Genomic DNA, 22,790 nt, shown 5'->3' on the forward strand with positions numbered 1-22,790 from the left:
CTCTCTTGAAGCTGATCAGCTGATCAGAGACGCTGCTCTTCACGCCCCCGCCCCCCCCCCCCCCCCCCCCCCCCCCCCCCCCCCACACACACACACACACACACACACACACACACAAATGACCTGTTAGAAAGCCTGGACGAGTCAAGCCCAACCCTCTGTGGAGTGACGTAGGACCCCACACAGGCAGCCATAAACTAAGGCATGAAGGGGAGAGGGTGATCGAAGCAAAGCCCTGAGGAATATCTCTGCATCTGGGGTGTTCAAAGGGAAGGACAGTCACAGGTCCTTACAATGGCCTGTTGATAGTCCAAAGACTTAATGTCATTTCCTTGAACAATGACTTGCTTTTTCATGTCCTATTAGTTCCGTTTAGTTTACAATAATTCATTTATTGACTTCTCAGACGGGGACAAGGTCAAGTGTTGCATATCGCTGCTGTCGGGTATCCTTGTACTGTATGTCCAACAATGTTCCATTTATATCATTTTAAAATCATTTTTTAAATGTTCAAAATGCCCGATCTACAAGCTCACAACGCGACATTAGTGCAATACTCTTGTTTGAGGAAGTCGAAAATTCACACACATCATCATACATCACATTCTCAGCCAATAAAATCATCACATTCGTGGTACACACAGACCCACAAAGCTGGGCATAGGAGTGGCTAGTGCTCCTCAAAAAACCCTGCTGGAGGTGTGTCAGGGCTCTGATAGTTCTCCATGAGGAGGTATTGTGTCTCCTGTAGAACGATCACAAGATTACAAGCTTGGTTTTGTGTTTAATTTAGAATGATGTTCCACTGGTAGTCCAATACATTCTTGTTCATTCCTATTACTTGCACATAATACTGTGCAGTAGCAGTACACAAAGCAATGACACATTCTGAGCAAACAGGACATAAAGAAAATACTTTGTGACAGTGGAAATGTTAACATTTGTCTGACTGTACAGTGTACAGCATTCAGAATTAATCTCTTTCATCTAACGCATCAACATCATCTGTTAAATGTGATACAACAATGGAATGTGATAATTGTATTTTCTAAAAGTATTTTTTTTGGTTCAGTACAGACCCTGGGTTTGATTTTAATGCACGACAGTTGATTATTTAATCTCAGATTGTAAATATTGTAAATGTTAATCCTTGTGTGCCAACGAATGATCTCGTAGCACTTCAATGCCACCTGTTTACCTTTGAAATCCTTGGAATCCACATCTGTCTGTGTAAAATAATACCACACACAACCACACGGTATGTGCGGACGGTATGTGTGTGGAGACAGATGTCATAGTGTATGTACATGCACACCAATATGTGATGTTACATTTTGTACATTGGAATGGGTTTTGTACAAATACCTTGCAAATACTGTACCTACAGTATATTTTAGACTGCTGGAGAAGAAGTTGGGGTACAATGAGTCTGCTGCTTTGACCATCAGGGTCTTGCTTTGTCAGTCACTGTCAGAGTAGAGAGACATATAGGCTACATGTACTGTAAAATCCTCAGTGTTAATTCAACTCTGAAAGTGTTTGAATGTATTGACCGATAATGGTCCATTTGGTTACATTTGTACACTCTCAGAGTTACAGAGCTTTAAACTGCTGGTCATCACATGACTTAGGAATTCGACAAAAACAAAATTTCCATGAATTCATGGAGTGGATAGGAGAGGATAGATCTTTTTAAATGAGGGACCATTTGGTTTTGGTTACAGTTACAAATGGATAAATTGATGACTTAAAACCATACTATATGTATTTAGTTAATCAGAATCACAAGGGCTCTATACGTGGGCCCCTAAGTTTTTCCCTCTACATAAAATATCATTGTCGAAAATAGCTGATGTAACTGTAGTGTACTAGATATATATCAGCTATGTTCGCTGAATGTTTGTGCCAGAAGAGGGATACCAGGGTGCAAGTAATTAACACTAAGGATTTCGTTATGCATAGTGGGGGTACCAGACAGAATATTCATGCATTTCCTGAATCCTCAAATTAACATTCAAATGTGTAGATCGAGGTTCTCGCACGCATGCTCTCGCACGCGAGCATGTGTGTGCGCGCGCGCGCACACACACACACACACACACACACACACACACACACACACACACACACACACACACACACACACACACAAATACAATGGGAAAACACATGCGCACCTCTCAAGAACATCAACACAGCTTGACAAAAACAATCACAAACATCAGGCAACACTCTGGGGTGTTTACGACTTGCGGAACCCTATGTGAATGGTTGATGATGTCTGCTGCATGTTTGTGTGCGTGTCTGTGTTTGCTTGTGTGTTGAGTTGAGGAGTTCTCCTTTTCTTTTTTCTAAAATGCAATGTTTTTTTTATCTTGTGTGAATAAGAAACAACAGAATGTTGAATTTGTAACGTGACATGTAAAAAGTGCCATAATAAATCTAGATGATCAAGATGTTTTGCATGTTTTTCTTTTGTTTTTTTGTTTTTTACCCTGTGAATGGAAAAAAACTTAAAAATGCCATGCTACACTGTCTTCCAATGTAAAACATAAAATAATAAAGAAAGAAAACATTGAAAATATGCCACGCTAGTACGCTACACTATGTCGTCCAACGTAAAAAATCATTGAAAATAGAGGTGTGCTCCTCAGAGCATAGATCTCCACCAGGCCAGGTTGCCCACAGGGCCTGCAAACTTTGGTCATAGCCACGTGGAATGTGATCTGAAAACGTATACATCTTGATCACATGACCCCAGAGATAATGTGTATCAGTAGTAGCAAAAAGTGTTTTGAAGAAAATACACTATAGCAGAAAGTGTAATCTGGCACAAACAGGGCCTATAAATGTTCCACGTCCAAGGAGAAAAAAAGATCTCAAGAGTAAGAGGCCAAAATGTGAAGTGGGCTGTTGTAGCACCACCATGAAGATATTTGAAAAGTAATTGTGAGGTTCAGTCAGGAACACTCACGTCAAAGTAGATTTAACCATTTATTGCGACAGATGGAATACAGTTGGCAATAAAGGCTCTGGGAGATGAATTTTGTTGTCGTCCCCTCCCCCCAGCAACCAAGTTATTTTCTTGTATGGAATTTAACTTGAAGTGTAAAGGTGACTTTTGTAAAAGATTAAAGACTTTGATCAGTCAATCTTTAGGAAAGCTTGGATTTCTTTAAAGAACAGATAACATTTAAAATAACCCTCCACAAACCCAGTCCAATCAATGTGAAATTAATGTGAAATCGTGCTTCATTAGTTATATCTGAGTACAGTAGTTATATCAACCTTCGCGAACAAAAGGATTTGATTTTCTCATCATAACTCTCTGGTAATGGAAATATTTCACAGTTGTTCACACTGCTTCTACATGACCACCAGCGTGGCATTTCTCTAATTGGAATACGATATGTGCATTGTGGTAACAGCAAGAGTGTACAAATGGAACCAAGATAATGTACACTTACAGGTCCATTTTGGTTCTATTTGTACATTCTCTGTTAAAAGAACACTGAGGATTTTACTGTGTACCCATTTTTCTTTTGTTCATTCTGGTGCAGTAAGTTTTGCCAGCTGTGATTGTCTCCTCTCTCTCTCAAGCAATCAATTTTAGTGCATGCAGTGTAGCTCCTATGAGACTGAACTGGCTATGGAAATTAAGAATGGGCAACAATCAATCTAATTAGTGAGGATGCTCTACAGGCGATTTGGAACTATGTGCGTGTGAAGGAATGGTGATGCTACACTGAAACCCACAGATATTACATTGAAACAAAATACGCTTTGATTTACTGGATCGGTGGTTAATTCGGAACACTTAGTCTTTTTTCTTTAAAAAAGGAACGCTTCCACGGCAGACATTTGGAGCTTGCTGGGTATCTAAATGATTATGACCCATTAGGGCACAGGGAATGATCTGTAATGCCAGTGTGACAATGTGATCAGCTGTTCCGCACCTTGAGTTCATACTTCAACATACTGCATAGAGGGAAGTGTTTTTAATCTCGTCCAGGAGGCATATATCCTGCCTCTCTCCATCGTTCTCTCTGTCTGGGGCATGTGATGAAAATGGTTTTGTGGTAATATGAAAAGGCATCAGGTACAGTTGGAGGCCATCGATATTGTCCTTTTCTTTTTGCTGAGGTTTGCGTGATCTGCGCAAAAGGAGTTAACCCATTTTGGGCGGGAACCCCTTTTGGTGTTTTAAACATTATGTTATAATTTAGCTATTGAAAAATAGCAGATCATAGCAGCTCATAGCGCGCCAGTGGCGCGCTACGAGCTTGTAGGTCTGCTATTTTTGAAAAATCGTGAAAATATTTATTTCAGAAAACTGGAGGATTTAGAAGGATTTTTTTAAATTTTGAGGTCAGGCCTAAATGGGTCAAATGACAAGGGACAATATCGGTGGCACCCAACTGTAATGGTGGAGAAGGGATACACATTTTAGCTGCAAGCAACAACGACAGGACCCTCACAGATTTAGTAGGACATGATTCCAAACAGTAGTTTGTAAAAGTATACCGACAATAACTTCCAGTAACCAGTAGGTGGTGCTATGACTATGATTCATGTTGCCAGTAGGTTGCACTATAACTATAACTCAATGTTGGCAACTAGATCACTACCGTCTAAAGACTACTGCCTTTAGGCCAAGACTTATTAAGCATGTTAAGTTTGCACTTAGTTTACAAAAGTTACACTTTTCTGTGTAATCTACAAAGTGTGATTATGTCAATTATATTTGTATCACCAGTCAATGAAAGGTTGCAATTTGAAATGTAGGTTTTGGGTCCTGCCCCATAGTCCTTTGTGAGTGAGTCCGTTTGAGGTGAACTTTAAAGCACTGTAATGTCAATGAGATCTCAGACTTGTGTGTACATGTGAGACTTTGTATGACCCGGAGTGAGAGAAAGAGAGACAGATTGCGGTCATGCACATGCATTATGACATATTGAATGTCGAATTCAGTAGGGCAGACCAAATCACCCAAACAGTGGTCATCAATATGTTCGTACACAGACCAAAATGTCCACCTCGACAAGACCACAGCACCAATCTGTGATGAGGCTGTCTGACATGGTCTCTGAAGACTGGCAGGACACGTATATAGTACAATTTACAATTTACAATTTACAATTTAGGCATTTAGCAGACGCTCTTAATCCAGAGCGACTTACATTTAGGCAGGAACAAAAGTATGGGAATACATCACATATATAAAATGCATTTATCAAGAAACATGCGTAAGCTAAGAACGTAACTAGAACATATCTATATAATGACACTATACATATTAACTATACATATATACTATACTATGCTATACATATGTAGGCTACTATGATGTGCTATGACTATATACAATGCAATTATTGTGCTGTCTACATGACATGCTATAAGTCTGTTTCAAATGCTATCTAAGTCTAAAAAGTGCTATCTAAGGGGGTAGGATAAGTGCTATGGGCCATGATGGAGTCTGAAAAGGTGGGTCTTCAGACTACGGCGGAAGATTGGGAGTGATGCCGCAGTTCTGACTGCAACGGGGAGTGCATTCCACAGTTTTGGGGCCAGAAGGGAGAAGAGTTTGGGACGTGTGGAGCGTTGGCCCGGCGTTTTTAGTGAGGGTACTTCCAGCTTTCCTGCGTTGGCTGATCTGAGTGCGCGGGAGGGTTTGTAGGGTTCAATCATGCTTGCAAGATATGGGGGAGCCATACCTTTGGTTGCTTTGAATGCCAGCATCAGAGTTTTGTATTCTGTGCGGGCAGCGACTGGGAGCCAGTGCAGGGAGCGGAGCAGGGGGGAGACATGTGAGAATTTTGGCTGGTTGAAGACCAGACGAGCTGCGGCATTTTGGATCATTTGGAGAGGCTTAAGTGCACATGCCGGTAGGCCAGTAAGGAGCGAATTACAATAGTCAAGTTTTGACAAGACTGTTGTCTGGATTAGGAGCTGGGCTGATTCCTGGGTGAGGAACGGTCTAATTCGTCGTATGTTACTAGAATTTCGCGGGCCTTCGGCCCGCTCATCCCAGAGTTGCGTTGGCCCGCGTTGCGATACAGAAGTCCACAGATACAGAAGTGCACAGTGACACGCGTTGTATGCAGCTGTTTTGTGTTGCAGCGCGCGTGTAGTGTTGTTATCCATATATGCGCCTCGGTTCGTCCCGTTTGTTCCACGCCAGGTGTCGACGCAGTCGTTGGCGCAAATTTCTTATTATTTTAACTGTGTATGTAATTGCGGCTAGTAGCACACATTTTTTTTTAGGAGCACGATGAAAAGTTATGAAATAATGTGTTTGAGGGCCCTCCTATATACAGCTTTAGTCCCCACACGTCTCAATATTTGCCATTGACAAAGAACAGAGAAATTAGGTGGAAATGCCGCTAAATATGACGTAAATTAAAATGTATTATATATATATGTTTTTTTAATTGAATGTAAATACTTTACTTATAAAAAAACCTGGCAACCCGCACCCCGCGGTCATTTTCCGCTAACCGGAGCGGTGCTCCCTAGCCTGCTGGAGGGGTTCACATCATCCCATGCAGCCTCGAGAGGAAAAAGAAGGCAAATAAATGCAGCCTTGAGGCTACCTCCCAATGTGGTGTTGTGGAGCTTGATCACCTCCTCGTCCTCCTTTTCTCCCCAAATTGTCAATGCCACTTTTTTTTTTAGGAGCACGATGAAAAGTTATGAACTAATGTGTTTGAGGGCCCTCCTATATACAGCTTTAGTCCCCACACGTCTCAATATTTGCCATTGACAAAGAACAGAGAAATTAGGTCGAAATGCCGCTAAATATGACGTAAATTAAAATGTATTATATATATATGTTTTTGTAATTGAATGTAAATACTTTACTTATAAAAAAACCTGGCAACCCGCACCCCGCGGTCATTTTCCGCTAACCGGAGCGGTGCTCCCTAGCCTGCTGGAGGGGTTCACATCATCCCATGCAGCCTCGAGAGGAAAAAGAAGGCAAATAAATGCAGCCTTGAGGCTACCTACCAATGTGGTGTTGTGGAGCTTGATCACCTCCTCGTCCTCCTTTTCTCCCCAAATTGGCAATGCCAATAAATGCAAAAGTTGCCTAGTGTGAATACTTCCACAGCCTAAGTAGTAAAGGAGAAACTATCAGTCTTCTCCGAAGTCGGTCAATGTTTGTCAACTCAGCACGTGTTGACAACGCATATTAGTAAACAGAAGCCGTATGTGTGTCACACCAAAAGTGGTGACCTATAGAATCCTGTACATAGAAGCATCACGCAATCGTCTCCCTCCCTGTGTGGGTCACGTGGTGGGCTCTGAGCAAATGGGAGAGAGAATGTAGTGTTGCCAGGTCCGCGTATTGTAAGCGAGTGGTAGTGTGTGTAAGTAGCGTGTTGAATGGCATTTTTTCTGTGCTTGTTTTCATAGACGTGGCAACAAATTAGGCGGGGGTGTCGGTGCTTGTGGCGTGTTTGTGTTTATTATTGATATTGATATTGTTTGCGAGTGTGGACGGGAGCCGGCTGTAGTGGCAGTGCGATGACAATTTTTACGCGGCTGGTGTCGATTGTGGCCGTGCGGCGCGACATGAGGAGATAGGGAACCAACGACGCGGAGGGTAAGTGTGTGACGTGTTAGTGTGTTGTTGCAGTGTGTGTTGCAGCGTGTTGCAGCGTGTCAGTGACGTAGTAGCTGGTGCCTTTTGTTCCTGTGCGTGCTTTTGGGCACATGTTTTCAATTGTAATATAGGATAGAGTGTGAACCTATAGTAGCACTAGTATGTGGGATAGTTGCGAACAGACACCCATTCGTCTGGGTCCTGACTTTCACATTCAATTTCACTGCTAAATCATTTGCGGAGGGCAGACTGAAATATGTATTTGTTTTGATGAAATTCTTCATTATTTTTCATAACCCAAGCACAGCTAATCAGAAGCAATAATGACCCAATTAATTATCTTCAGTGAAAATTAGGTTCCAAGGCCTTTTAAAAATGCCATGGTGATGTGGTTCCTGTGGTGTGTCAAATTATAATAATAATAATAATAATAATAATAATAATAATAATAATAATGCATTTTATTTATAAGGCGCCTTTCAGGGCACTCAAGGTTGCCGTACAAGATAAAAACAGTTAATACAAAACACAGTTAAAGCACTAGCAAAAAAAAATATATAGTACAGCTTGCAGCACAAAACACATATAACAGCCATAAACCTGCCTAAACAGGTGGGTTTTGAGGTGGGTTTGAAATGTGGTGATTGAGTCCATGTTTCTGATATCAGGGGGGAGGGAGTTCCAGAGGTAAGGGGCAGAGCGGCTGAAAGCTCTTGACCCCATGGTTTACAGACGGGCTGGGAGGACTTTCAGAGAGATGGAGGAGGCAGACCTAAGAGACCGGGTGCGAATATTGACGTGAATAAGGTCATGTATGGGGGGGGGGGGGGGGGGGGGGAGGTTATGGATGGCCTTGAATGTGTGGAGGAGGATCTTGTAGTCGATACAGTATTTGATGGGAAGCCAGTGGAGTTTGTGTAGAACAGGGGTGATGTGATGTGACTGATGACAGGGGTTCTGGTGATGATACGGGCAGCAGCGTTCTGGACCAGTTGGAGTTTATGGAGGAGTTTGTGGGGGAGATGTGGTATCTGGTGGAACCACATTTCATTAATATAGCCTAAATAATTGTTTTAAACTAAAAGTGTTACCCTGAGTCTCTGGTCTCCCCCCATGGGTGAGAGGCTACAGGACCAACAGGACAGACATATAGGCACCAGTTCACAGCTTGCATCCTATGGTAAATAGCTATAGGCCTACTTTGATCTAGCTTAGCAGCATCTATTCTTTTGTTGTTCTTACTGTGACCACACCTAGTGACTTGGACCATTTGGTTTGGGTGTCAAACGACTGTCTGCTTGAGCTATTCACATGTGTATTGGACTCCTTTATAAACTGTCAGAACTGTCTGTCTGTGGGTCAGTGTCCTGAAGCCGTTCAGGCTGAAGGATGCATTGCATGGGGCTCCGGCCCCATGGCCGTGATGCTGTATTCTGAACTCTGAAATAAATGGACTCGGGAACAACTTTGCCTGTCTGCCTCCGACTTTCTTCAGAGTATTTTTGCCTAAGTATTTAAGTCTAGTACGTTTGTTTATGGGCTCTATAGGGAGAGGAAAAGCAGTCTCTCTTTGTAGTACATTTACTTCAGAGACCAAAAAGAAGGGAATTGCAATAATCCAAGCGGGAGGTGACGAGGGAGTGAACCAGGATTGCAGCACTGTTTGGAGTGAGTGGGGGGCGGGGGCGGTTGATATTTCTTAGGTGGAAGTAGGCAGACCGGATGGTGTTGTCGAGGACGACACCCAGACTCTTAACCTGAGAGGAGGGGGAAACCGAGGAGTTGTCTATGGTGAGGGTGAAACTGGGTTGCTTGGTGAGTGTGGATTTAGAACAAATGAGGACTACCTCGGTTTTATCACTGTTGAGTTTGAGGAAGTTTGAAGTGAACCAGGATTTGATTTCCTGTAAACATGGTGCAGAGGAAAGAGGGTGGGAAGGTGGAAGAGGGTTTGGAGGCAGACGTAGAGCTGGGTGTCGTCCGCGTAACAGTGGAAATGGATTATATTTACGAAAAATCTGTCCGAGTGGGAGGAGGTAGATAATGACTAGGATAGGGCCGAGAACAGAGCTCTGGGGAACACCGGAGGAGATGGGGGAGGGATGAGATGTGAACGATTTTAACTGAATGAACTGAGTACGGCCGGAGAGATATGAGTGAAACCAGTCTAGGGGTGTGTCAGATAGGCCAATGGAGGCTAGTCGGTCAAGGAGGGTGGAGTGTGAAATGGTGTCAAAGGCTGCGCTCAGATCTAGGAGGATGAGGATGGATACTAAACCGGAGTCAAATGCCATCAGGAGGTCATTTGTGATTTTGATGAGGGCTGTTTCTGTACTGTGACGGGGGTGAAAACCGGACTGGAATTGTGCATAGAGATTATTGTTGGTGAGGTGGGACTGAATCTGTGATGCTACTGCTTTTTCCAGGATTTCTGCGAGAAATGGCAGGTCCCAGCATATTGGGAATTGGGGATTGACGTATGCAAACGCATAAGAGCAGTGAAAATAGTATTACTGCTTTTTTCCATTGATCTTTTGATTATTTGGGATTATTATAATTGCTAAAAATGTCATATTCTGATTTGAATAAACTGAAGTATCTTGTTAGGCCATAAAGTATAAAGATACATTTATAACTGAACTGAACTCCTTGAGGGCCAATAATAATAATAAATATAGCTGCAAGCAGCGATAAAGCGGGACCAAGATAGAAGAAGAACAATCAATGCGCAATGAGAACAACATGCACAAATGAGACTGAAGAGCTGAGTTGTCGGTACCGGGATTTGAACTCGCAACCTTGTGGACCGAAGGCGGGAGCTCTACTGACTGACCTACACAGAGACAATCAGTGACTATATTGTAAACAGTAAAACCATTCAGTGATTTGGTAACAAGAAGGTGTGTCCTCATTTTAGGCATGTCTTGTGTGTGTGTGTGTGTGTGTGTGTGTGCGTGCGTGCGTGCGTGCGTGCCTGCCTGCCTGCCTGCCTGCCTGCCTGCCTGCGTGCGTGCGTGCTTTCGTGCGTGCGTGCGTGGCTGCATGCGTGTGTGTGTTAGGCAGACAATCGTTCATAACCATGGATTTGGATTGAAGATCATCTCTTTAGTTTTTGTGGTGTTTAACATAAGGTGGCTATTATCACACCAGTCTTTAAAGTTATTGATCTCACTGATATAGCCCACAGGGCGTTCAACAATATGTACAAATAAGACTGACAAGCTGAGTTGTCAGTAGCTGGATTTGAACACACAACCTTGCGGTCCAAGGTTCATGAGATATGCACGTTCAAAGTTTGCAAGTTTGCAAGTTTTGCATCAATTGAGTGCTATAGCGCCACCATTTGGCCAATCGTGATGGGCTTCGCATAGTAAAGTGACCTAAGCATATGTGTGTATTAGAGGCAGAAGAATAATTTTCACAAAACAGCAATTTTTATTGGTTAATAAAAACTTCATTTTTTCACTTAGAAAAAATGTGCTACGATTATTTGTCCGTATAGGTCCAAAGTTCACGTGTAGAAGTTTTCGTGCATTTTGAGCAAATATTCTGGGAGGAGTTACATTTGAACTGTTTTTCATATAATTCAAAATGGCGGGTGATCTAAAGGTCAGAGGTCAAAAGTCAGAACACGAAAGTTGTTCGGCATGAGGAGACACATATGTGTATCAAAGTGTCATTGCCAACGGTCAAACGGTTCATGAGATATGCACGTTCAAAGTTTGCAAGTTTGCAAGTTTTGCATCAATTGAGTGCTATAGCGCCACCATTTGGCAAATCATGATGGGCTTTGCATAGTCACCGTTTGGCATGGTCCTCTATCATGTTGACAAGTTTTGCGCAAACCGACTGCACGGTTCAGTCAGAACAGCTATTTTTGGCGGAAGGAGAAGGAGAAGAAGTACTGATCATATAATTCAAAATGGCGGGTGATCTAAAGGTCAGAGGTCAAAAGTCAGAACATGAAAGTTGTTCAGCATGAGGCGACGCATATGGGTATCAAAGTTTCATTGCCAACGGTCAAACGGTTCATGAGCTATGCACGTTCAAAGTTAGCATTTTCAATTGAGCGCTATAGCGCCACCATTTGGCCAATCGTCTTGGGCTTCGCATATTCACCGTTTGGCATGGCCCTCTACCAGATTACCGCGTTTCGCGAAAACCGACTGCACCATTCAGTCAGAACAGCTATTTTTGGCGGAAGAAGAAGAAGGAGAAGAAGAAGGAGAAGAAGAAAAATAAACACAAAAACAATAAGTGACCAAAGTCACTGCGTGACTTCTTGGTCCCTAATAATAATGTAATTATCTTATGTTAACCATGGCACACTTTTAAACTTGTGTTAATCAGTGCTTCAAACCCCTGATCAATCCATTCAATGTTGAACAGTGTTCATCTTCATGAGATTGGACTCACCTTCTTTGTGAATACATTATCTGAAATATTACCACTAGATGGCACAAGCAGCATATAGAAGCAGGACTGCGTGAAAGGAAGCCTTGTAAAAAATAAAAATAAATAAAAATGAAACAAAAATGAGAAATCACCAAAAGCTGTTGATGAATGTCAACAACATCATCCTATCACAGAGTTCTGGGCTTTAAGACCACCACTAACGTTTAATTTATGACACACACTGTGCACTGTGTTCACATGAAATGAAGAGAAAGTCAATAGGGGGGGACTATCTTATTTCTCAGGTGTGCCGATATGGGTGTTATTGAATCAGAGCAGTACATCTGGTCACGGTATACTGTACAGTACAGGAGCAACCGACTGCGCCCATCTAATCCAATCTGCAGATGCCTCCGGTGCATCCTGGTGGCCACAGACCAATCTCCACACATGACTTTTTCATAATCTAACTTGTACCGAGCAGGTTTAGCGAGCATGGAGGAGGAGGAAAAACCACGGCTGAAGATTGTGGAGGCCATGAACCTTTCAGGAACGGTGTCCCATGTGCACAAGGTTTCATTGCTGTAGCCCGGCTACAACCCCTACAGGTGGTGTGATCTATCATTGTCTGTAACCACGCACGCACACACGCACGCACGCACGCACGCATGCACGATGGCTATGTCAGTAGCAATAAGGGTGACATTGACATTCTAGCAGTCGTTTATGGATGAGATATCCGCATCTTTTGATCAGCTCAACTGCAGCAAATGTCATCGATTTCCATGGGCCTCATTGTGATAAAACTTAAATCACATTAAATCACATTTTTTTATGATTAAATCTTAAACAGTGCTGTGAAGCAATACATAAGCGATTAAGAATAATGTCTCATCTGGTCAAAGCTGACATGAAGTATGGTTGGAATAAGTGATGCAGTGATTACTAATGCTTGTTCTCAGGGGCCCTGAAAGCATTTCTATTGGCACCTTTAACGGACTGTTCTTAATTTCTATTCTGTATTCATGACTTACACTGTAGGGAAAATGGGCTTAATTGCTATTGCTGCGGTTTCAACAGCAATAATGGTTGGGCGAGATCTGAAGAGAAACACAAGGTTTATTCTCACGCACGCACGCACGCACGCACGCACGCACGCACGCACGCACGCACGCACGCACGCACGCACGCACGCGCATACAAAGTTTTACACAGATCGATGAATTGCCCTGTTATAGCGCCACCGTGAGGCTGATTTGGAGAAAAAAAATTGTGGCATGTCGTCCTCGGCCTAGTGGAAATTTGCGTGTATAATTTCAGGGAAATTGCACACTGTGTTCGTGATTTGTGGCATTTTGTTTGAAACGGACCAATCATGTGAGCTTTGGAAGCCAATCTAAGATGGGAAATGGTGCAGATCCGTGTTGATCACATGACTATGGAGAGTGTATACCGAATTGTGTGATGTATGGATAAAATGTGTACGAGTAATCTACAGAAATGTGTTTTGCCAAAATTGGCCTCATGGTGGCGCTATAACAGGCCGTTGTGGAATATTTGGGGCAGAGGTTCGTCGTTGGCATCCAGGGAGTGTGTGTGCACAGTTTGGCACAGTTTGGGTGAACGGTGCCGGAGATTAGCTGGTAACGGACGGACGGACTGACGGACACACACACACGGACGGAGTGCAAAACATACTCTCTCCCCATGCCTTCGGCCTCTTTAATTATCTTTTTGTTTGTTTTCAGAACAATAGTAGTATAAAACATACTTTCTCAGTATGATATACAAACTTTGATGATGTCTGACATTGCAAAGCCTAATGGGAGCATAGATATATCTTTAAAAAAACAAGATCTAAATGATGCATGATCTAAAACAAGCACAAATCAATATATTATAATATTATTAATCTATGTGTTAAATGAGCCTCAATGTATGAAAATGTTTATCATGTCTAACCTTGAGAAACAGCTAAATTATATGGTCTTAGGAGCATGCAACTAAGCACATTTGCGGGTGTCTGAAGTAAAAAGAAAAAAGAAAGAAAGAGAGTGTCATAAACAGTCATGCCTGAAATCATTAAGTATTCAAAAGTACAGATTACAAAGTACATTTTCTTGATAATATCAATGCTATCAATAGCCGATCTACAAGATCACAATGCGTTGCAATGCAATGCGTTATGAGCCTATTCATTATATTTGAAATAGGGCTTATAATGTATTTGTCCCTTCCCAGTTTCTAGAAATGTAGCGGAGTCAAAAGTTTGAAATGAGGGGTGAATGTCATAAGGATCCAAAAATACAAGTAAAGTATAAATACTCACAGAATGTACTCCTCATTACTGTCCACCGCTGCAGACTGTTTGAAGTGTGTCTTCCACCGCGGTCCCAGCTACTGCCAGGAAGACAGAAGATGCTTCATCCAACATTAAGTGCACACTGCACACAGATGTCGGGAGGAAATTGGATCTTGTGACGTTACATTTTGATCTGACAGTGCTTGGTTGTTCCAGTAGACCCTGTCTGTCTGTCTGCACCAGTTCAGTTTCTCACCATGATCAGAGCCCACATAATGGTACAAATGTCACTGTTGGATGGAAATGGGGGGAAAAAAGAATAACATGTTCCAGTGGATCCGATTATGAAAGTTATGAGATTTAGTTGCAAGCTCTAATAGTTGGTAGAAGCAAAGTCAAACTAAATCATTATAATTATTAGTTCACCACCGTCTATGTGGTGGGCAAATACTGACAATAGCAGATGTACAAGCTCACAATGCGTCACAATGTGAGACATTGTTAGCCTGGCTAATAAGCCAGACCGAATCAGCCGTTGGCAAAAAAAAATTGCCTGCCGGCGGATTACGGTCTGGAGAGGCTCAATTGTACGCCCATTTCCTACATCAGAGAACTGGTGTGGCCAATCGGGACACGGTATGCAATATGGGCGGGCTTTGGTACATTGACGTTCAATGCTTGAGACCTTTGACTGACAGTAGCTCTGACCAATTGCGTCAAAGAGAAAATGTTTGAACCCGCCCCCCGGGAAACAAGATCCATACACAGCATCTCCAGACTCAAATACCACACGACAGTGTGATTTGAGTCTGGCTTATTAGCCAGGCTAAGACATTGTGAGCTTGTAAATCGCCATTGTTTTGAGCTATTTTCAAAGTTTGAGAGATGTGTTACCATTAGATTATTCAATAAAAACACAAAGTATGGTGATACGAGGTTTACCACAAATATACAGTACACGTGCATCAAAGGGAGAGAGGTGACGTGACCATGACAGGACGCTGCCGGTGCAAAATAATTACTTTTTTCATTTAATTACGTCACATTAAAAACACATGTACGGTATGCAGCATCACAAAATGAGAAAAAAAGCCATCCTGCGATAACAATTGAAGCCAAAACGGAGAGAACAAACAACCAAGTGTCACCCGCAGGGTTGAGCTGAGGACACGACGTGATGAGAGAATGCACAGAGACAGCAGGTCCAACCACAGACGGGAAATCATAACTCAAACAGTCTGACAAAGCACTTGAATTCCTTCCTACCTGTAATGTACTTGGTGATGACAGAGGCCATGCTGGGATAACATTATTATGAGATGTGGGATGTCGAATGTGGTCCTCCTGGATTAGACCAGGTCTGCCGGGTACAGCATATAATAATCACTGTTCAATTTAAATCAACACTCATGAGGATTTTAGTGTGTACCTCTGTCGCTTTTTTCCCCTTTGAGCGAAACACTGATATTTACATAAAAATACAGAAGACCCTGTATCTTCCAAAACAATATTAATCATAACATTACCGTGCCCACAGCCAAAGCTGCGCCCTGCTGTTACCATAATCGTTGTTTTGATATTAATTAATTATGAGTACTATTGGTATGTAAAGCAATTATCTGAGCAGGAGGAGGGGGTGAGCGTGGTGCTGGGCTCTTCTTGTGATGATGATGTGATTCTTGATCATGATAATAATACCTGTTCCAAATAATACACTTGTATCCTGGGTATGTTTACCACTGACATTCTGTACATGTCTGGCAGACACAGTCAGTCATGTTTATGTTTTCTTGTCTGCCAGTCCACCTTACGGACTTGGCCGAGAACGTTTTTTCTTTTTTAACACATTCAGACCGTGTGGGAACGTCATAACTAATCCAACCTACGGATCCAAAGGACGTGTACACACGTCCTAGCGCATTTTCATTGATATCAAACGAGAGAAAAATATTCTGATTTTCTTTCTTTTTTTTTTTTGGCCTCCAAGGCCACCATACTCCTTGCTCTTCGCGCACGCGCGTTGTCGTTCACTCCCCTGTATACGGATCAGAAAGAATGCCTCGTATCTGCTAATCTAGGGAGCTCTCCGTGGTTTTGACCAGATGGATATACTAAGCTCTTCATTTCTGACTTCTGACCTGCCTCTCGTTCAAAATATGAACGCAAGGGACTATTCAGCGATTTTTTATCGTAACGACAGCAAGGTAAGCAAGCAAAAATATGTCTCCGTTTTTTTCCGGAACAGAGTAAAAGCGGCCATATCTTCCCGGCACCCCGAGCTTCAATTTTGAAAGAAATCCCGGCGCTGATTGTGTTAAGGTGCAGTAGCCAGAAGAAAAAAAATGTACTCCCCTGATACATTAAACATATGCCATCCTATGTCTGTAGAAAACAGTGTTGGACTCACTTTGCAAACATTTAGTAAACCACTTTAAGAAAACTGAAGCACGATGTGATGGGTGGGGAAAACAAATGGCGCACAGGCTGCAAAAGATCTCATTTCACACCATGTTTTTGGTAGACAAAGCACAGCCATAATGCTCAGTCTCACAGCACCTAACCTTTCCCCTCAAACAATAACGATCCAGCGAAGAAACAAACTTATCAATAAAGACAAAGCTTCTGAGATGGATGCGTTTACCCCGGATCACCTGGACTATGACCTAGGTGTCAATCTGTACATTCTAAGTTCTAGAGGCCCGGGCCAGTTCTGAAGATAAGAGGTTACAGCGAAATGGCACACATGTACGGTAAAGCAACACTGCAGTCTGGAACACGCATCAGCAAAGAGAGCGACACCGAATCCAAGAGAGACTGACGCATGCAGTTTGGACAGTTCATCACTGGTAGGGTAGAGTACATTTGGCAGTAGAGTGGGCTGATGTGAGCACTGTGTTTCTGTCCTGTGTAGTCCAAACAGTCCATAGAGAACCGCCTAGTCTGTCTGTGGAGACCAGGGCCCTCTCCCAATAGGTCTAGGCCTGTGGCCCAGGAGAGGATGCTGCCCTGTGACAGCAAAGTATGATGACAGAACAGGCCGGCAGGTCCAGCCGACAGCTCTTTCGTCCTCATTAACGCCACGGGACGTTTGGTGCGACAGAGAACAGCAAATGTAACTGTCCTTAGACCAACCCCTCTGTCGTCCTTTTCCCCTTTGAGGTACCTCTGGCATGACCTTGGAGGTACACAGTGACAGCTACCCACTGGTGAGAGCTCCGGATATATGTGGGGCTCTAAAAGGGGGTCTCAGCAGGCGATCTCCTCCAGGGTACCCAGGGTGGTCTGAAGGGGGACGGTCACAGTGTGGCTGATGGACTCGGAGTGGTTGGCCACCGGGTCACAAGAACTCTTGGGGGGAAAATGGGACAGAAATGACAGACAGGGTTTTAAGCGAGGAAAAGTAAAACATGGCTGACAGAGAGACCGAGTTCAAACTTGAACCACTGTGTGAAAGAGCAACAAAAAGCGTGATATAGTCTTACCACATCCTCTCCATGATCATCCTCTTCTTCTCTACTCAGGAGGTCTAGCAGTCTGTCCTTAACAACCTGTAGACCGGAGAGCATTATTGTAAATCGTCGCTATCGGGCTGAAACCTTGTATGACCAAAATAATTAGGAGATTAGGAGAAAAAAGTACCTGCGTTCCAATGGATCCCCAATGTAGTTATTTAGTCAGAAGCTCTTGTTAATGCTTAATGGTTCAATATTTATAAAACCTGGTGTTAGAATCTTCACAGGTCCAATTTGACCAACCAGTACACAAATAGGCCGGTACATTTTTTAGCCAGAGTCGAATGGACCCGGATAATTTTGAGTTCCAAACCCGAAAAGTACAGAGAGATGTCGGACCGTACCCGTACAAAACCAGAGGCCGAACGCCAACGTTACTATTCATACAAAAAAGGAAATATGGAAATACAAGATTTTTCCAACTTCATAGTTTGCTTTTCAACTGAATTATAACTAAAAGACGCAACACACATTCCGTGAGAGTCAACGTTGCATGACAAAGTAATGCATAAATTTGGTTTAAGTAAGAATGTGCCCGCATTCAATGGTCCTAATTAAACCTGCTTTATTGAGAAGCTCTGTGGGCAATTTGGTTTAGTGCTTAAATAATGATGTTGTAATAGTAATAGTAATAGTTGTAATGAAATAATGACACATTCACTATCAATTCAGGGGTACTTGTTGACACTAAAGGAACTCTAGCTCCTGTTGAAACTGTCACTGAAATAATGCCGTTGCCTGAAGAAAAAAACGCGTTTGCCAAAATGAAAAAATTAGTTTGTGACAATGCTGACTGGCAAGTGTTTTCAGAACCTATCCTCCCTAATATGGTATTGTATGAACGTGGCATTCTAGCCGGCGCTGTGAGAAAAACAATTTGTAAATGACTTTTAATGTGTATTTCTAGCCCCAGGTGAGGACAAAGACTTTTAGTAGCTCAGCAGAACGAGAAAGCGGTACAATAATTGTTAAACTGCATGAAAACCATGGTAACGGAAAAGCCTCATCATGGAGCTCACTCTTCTCAGAGGCACGCTTTGAGGCAGACCCTTTGTGTCGCTGTCATTGTTCATATTCTCTGCCTTCAAAATTGGGCTCTCGCTGTCGTTAATAGGGAGCCAACCAAACTGTTGTTATGAAACAAAAGTTTCATATTGTGTTGATAACAATGGGGTATATGAGAAAGTGTTTGTGTGTATTAATGCTGACCTCGTAAGCATAGTCGAACAGCTCTAGGATGGTGAGGATGCTGGCTCCAATGAACAAACCCATCTGACCTCCAATATCACCTGGAAGACCACAGAAAGAGGGATGTATAAAATAAAATGTAAAAACAAGTAAGGAAGGACAGAGAAATATAGATCTACAGTTCAGTGAGGAAAACACACAAATTGAATTAAAATATTTGAATGAATATATAATATTACATTCATTAATTGATTTGGTTTCAATGGTTTGGTGCTGAACGAACCAGATTTTCAGCACTCTCTGTGTTCTAAAACCTGCCAGGAACAGGGAGTCTCCCTTACCAAACAGGAGGCATTCTGAACCTCCCTCCCTCCATATTACATACAAGCTGATAACAACAGGCGGTAGCTGGGGTGGTAGAGGGTGAGCAGCACTCCTTTGGGCAGTGGAAGCAGCACAATGCTGCAATCAAGCAAATGTGCAACGCACTCTTCCCTGTTAAAATGGGGCACTATAGTGTATTGTGTACAGTATGTGATTGGTTGAGAATGGAAGAGTGGCCAACCACCTGCAGCAACTGCCAAGATATCCCTGACTGAACTGTGCATTTTATGCGTGGTGCTCATTTGTTTGGGGTGAAACAGGGAAAACCTACCCAGTAAACCTGCCACCTCATAGGCTTTCTTCTGCTCAATGGTCTCGTAGTTTAGAGCCTCAAAGAACACGTCCAAGACCAAGATGTTATCTCTGAAAGAGGCATAATGTAGCGTTAAGCCTCACACATACTTCAGTGACTATCAGTATTTTCATTTTAACATATTGTCACCTTTCAGCTATAAAATAAGTTATATTTCTCACGCAATGTTTTGCTTGATAAAAACAATGTATTTCAACTTTTTCCAGTTGAAAATACGTTATTTTCGTCAAGCTCACCAGTTTGCCACTCTTTGTCAGGCTTAAAATCAGGCTTTACTCCACATCTGTCTCTCTATTCAGTGTTGACCGATACATAGAGAGAGATCCACTCACGTGATGTACTTCTCGGACTTGTTAAACTTCTTCTCCAGGTAGCGTGATGACGTCTTGCTGGGGATCTTGACCATGGACAGCTCCTTGTTGTATCGCGTCATGTTGCACGGTGTCCTGCACAAGCAGTTGCTGCTTTCCACGGCCGACAGTTTAGCTTTAGGAAAGCAGAGTTGAGAGGAAGAGGAGGTTAGGGGGTGTTTTGAGGAAGATGAAGGGGGACACACGGGGGGGTGGGGGGTGGCGGGGAGGCGGGAGATATTGGCTTGGGGGTTGTCAGCTCTTTTAGACATAAGCCTCGCCTGGTGCAGTGCCAGACACACTGAGGCGTTTCTAGTCTCACGCTCAGGGCGCTAAGCTGTAATTGTAGCTGACAGCCGAAAGGGAGAACGTGTCTGGAGGCTCTTTGCCTATTAGGCCAAAGGAGGTCACACAAACACACAAATTAACATCTGTACTAAAGTCTACACTCACTGACATGCACACATGTACACACTCACAAACAATGCTATGACACATGGCCGCCATGACTGTAAACACACACACACACACACACACACACACACACACACACACACACACACACACACACACACACACACACACACACACACACACACACACACACACACACACACACACACACCTTGACAGCGCTTCATCCTTGATCCTATGTGAGATGTTTACTCTTAAACAGCTCTGATGTCTAAGTCAGGCTTATCGTCACCGTCACTGAGGGGAGAAGCTAAGGCAGTGAACCGGCATCCTAGAAGCACCTCAGCCAGACAAAAACCCCTTGATGCAGAAAAGTCTGCATCTTGGCATAGGAAAAATGAATAATGTAATAACCAGTAAAGGGCGAGGTCGCGTGCACGCATCCGTCTGGGTGACGGCAGACTGCTGGGCGAGCACTGGCGTACATGCTAATTCTCAACACTAAATCGGCAGATGTTTCGAAAAGAAAAAGAAAAGAAAAAGGTTTCAATAGTTCTAGTCACAATCGTTCAGCACATCTTGAGATTATAATAAAGCCTAAATTTCTCTGGAGATTTCCAAATCCAATCTAATAATAATACTGTCCGCTCTGACTTAAAATCTGCCAACATGACTGTATTCATCTTCTGTGAATGAATAAGAGTGGTGGGTAGTCAACGCCAGCAGCCTTATTTCTCTCACTGTGACAACTTTGTGACAGACAACCTGATCTCAATCCACAGGGCAGCTATACCCTCGGCTTACAAATAGGCTGCAGGCTCATGTTGTCACGTAATTGCAAAAGGAAATTCAATATAGCTTCTCAGTGGTCGCTTATTTTATTCAAATAAGGGGTTACTGGATACTGGCGAGAAGAGCGAGGCCTTGCGCATTCACATCTTTGATTTTTGTCTCTGAACCTGTCACTCTGTCAAACTGAACCTACTCATCTGATGATGAGCAGGTTGGTGCCTTGCATGATTGCCTCCACCGTTTATGTGTGAATGCGTACCACAGAACATATGTAGCTGTGTGCGTGCGTGAATGGGTGAATGTGAAGCACATTGTAAAAGTACATAAATGCAGTCCATTTACAACAAAATAAGATGAAAGATATGTAGGCTACAGTGATTACACATAATACCAGGATTCATTCTTTGATTCGTTGAAAGAACTGGGACCCAGGATTGTGATTGATCGCCTCTTTTGTCCCGTGCATTTATAGTGGGTTCTTGCAGACTATAGCTGTTAACACTTTGAGGGCGTTAAATTGATTGATCAAACGATATGCCCTGCTTAATACGACATCCCCGCTATTTGTTTTATGTGTCTAAATCGCCCTGTTTTAATAATTAAAAAGAAAGTCCGTCTCTGCCGCGGAGCAGGGGGAGAGAGCTTCATGTTATGAAGCTCTCTCCCCCATCTCCCCCATCTCGAAACCGGAAATCGAAACTTAAGCTGGGCTGCTAGGGCTTCTGGGAAATTGAGTCCAATGCAAGTGAACGGGGTTTTTGTCTGACTACAACAGCCTCACACCACCCGCCATGTTGCGTAGCAAGATGGCGATTGATGCGATGGAATGTAAACAAACGGCGCAAGCTATTTCCGGCGGAATTTCGACGATCAAAAGCCCAGAAAGGTAATAAAACAATCCCGGCAGCGTAGAATATTTGATTTTAATGCGGATAACGCGTAGTACGCAGTAGAACTGTTAAAGAACAACCGATGCAGTTGTCTCCTATAAAATAAAATCCTGGGTCCATCTGTGCTTTCTCTAAAACTTCATGATTGACACTGTTGTTCCAGACGGACTGTTGTACCAGACGGAAAGCAAACCTTATCAAACGTTAACTTGCTACTCTGTGTGAAAAAGGAATAGCAAATTGGAACTGGAATTCATTTACATTGAACAATCCAAGCTGCAAATATATCTGTTTGTGCATGTGTGTGTATGCGCACGTATGCCAGTGTGTGTACTCACATGCGCGCACACAGTTGGAATGTGAAAGTCTCCCTAGTTTTTAAATAAAACCAATTAGGGAGGGAGAGAGAAGGAGCGAGCTGTGTGGATTGAAGAGCAAAGCCAACCATTCCTCCTGCAAATGAACTGTATACCTTTGGGTTTCAAATCAACAGCACACGGGCAAATTCCAGCATTGGAGCCATAGCGTAAATCACCACTACAGTATGTGCTTCTGTGCTGCAGCGAGAAGTGGTGTGACGCAGGGCAACCCTTGCCTCTCGTACTCTTAAAGGACCACTTCACCACTCTTCAACTTCTCTT

The 22,790-nt window shown here is 43.0% G+C and overlaps 1 protein-coding gene across 5 annotated transcripts in view; it reads right to left on the reverse strand.

The window, feature by feature from the left end:
• Positions 1-15,314: 15,314 nt before the first annotated feature.
• The window catches only part of asic2 (acid-sensing (proton-gated) ion channel 2), a gene marked incomplete at its 5' end in the record, with an annotated part of 468,688 nt that continues 461,212 nt past the window's right edge, over positions 15,315-22,790 (reverse strand). For all 5 annotated transcript variants that reach the window (XM_079521496.1, XM_079521495.1, XM_079521497.1 and 2 more), the window contains 5 exons: positions 15,315-17,654; positions 17,789-17,854; positions 19,028-19,107; positions 19,662-19,753; positions 20,036-20,189. In XM_079521496.1, the coding sequence (XP_079377622.1) occupies positions 17,553-17,654; positions 17,789-17,854; positions 19,028-19,107; positions 19,662-19,753; positions 20,036-20,189 (494 nt within the window). In that variant the 3' untranslated portion in view covers positions 15,315-17,552. The remainder of the gene's footprint in view (positions 17,655-17,788; positions 17,855-19,027; positions 19,108-19,661; positions 19,754-20,035; positions 20,190-22,790) is intronic.

The sequence above is a fragment of the Electrona antarctica genome (genome assembly GCF_951216825.1).
Source record: "Electrona antarctica genome assembly, chromosome: 14".
NCBI classification, from domain to species: Eukaryota; Metazoa; Chordata; class Actinopteri; order Myctophiformes; family Myctophidae; genus Electrona; species Electrona antarctica.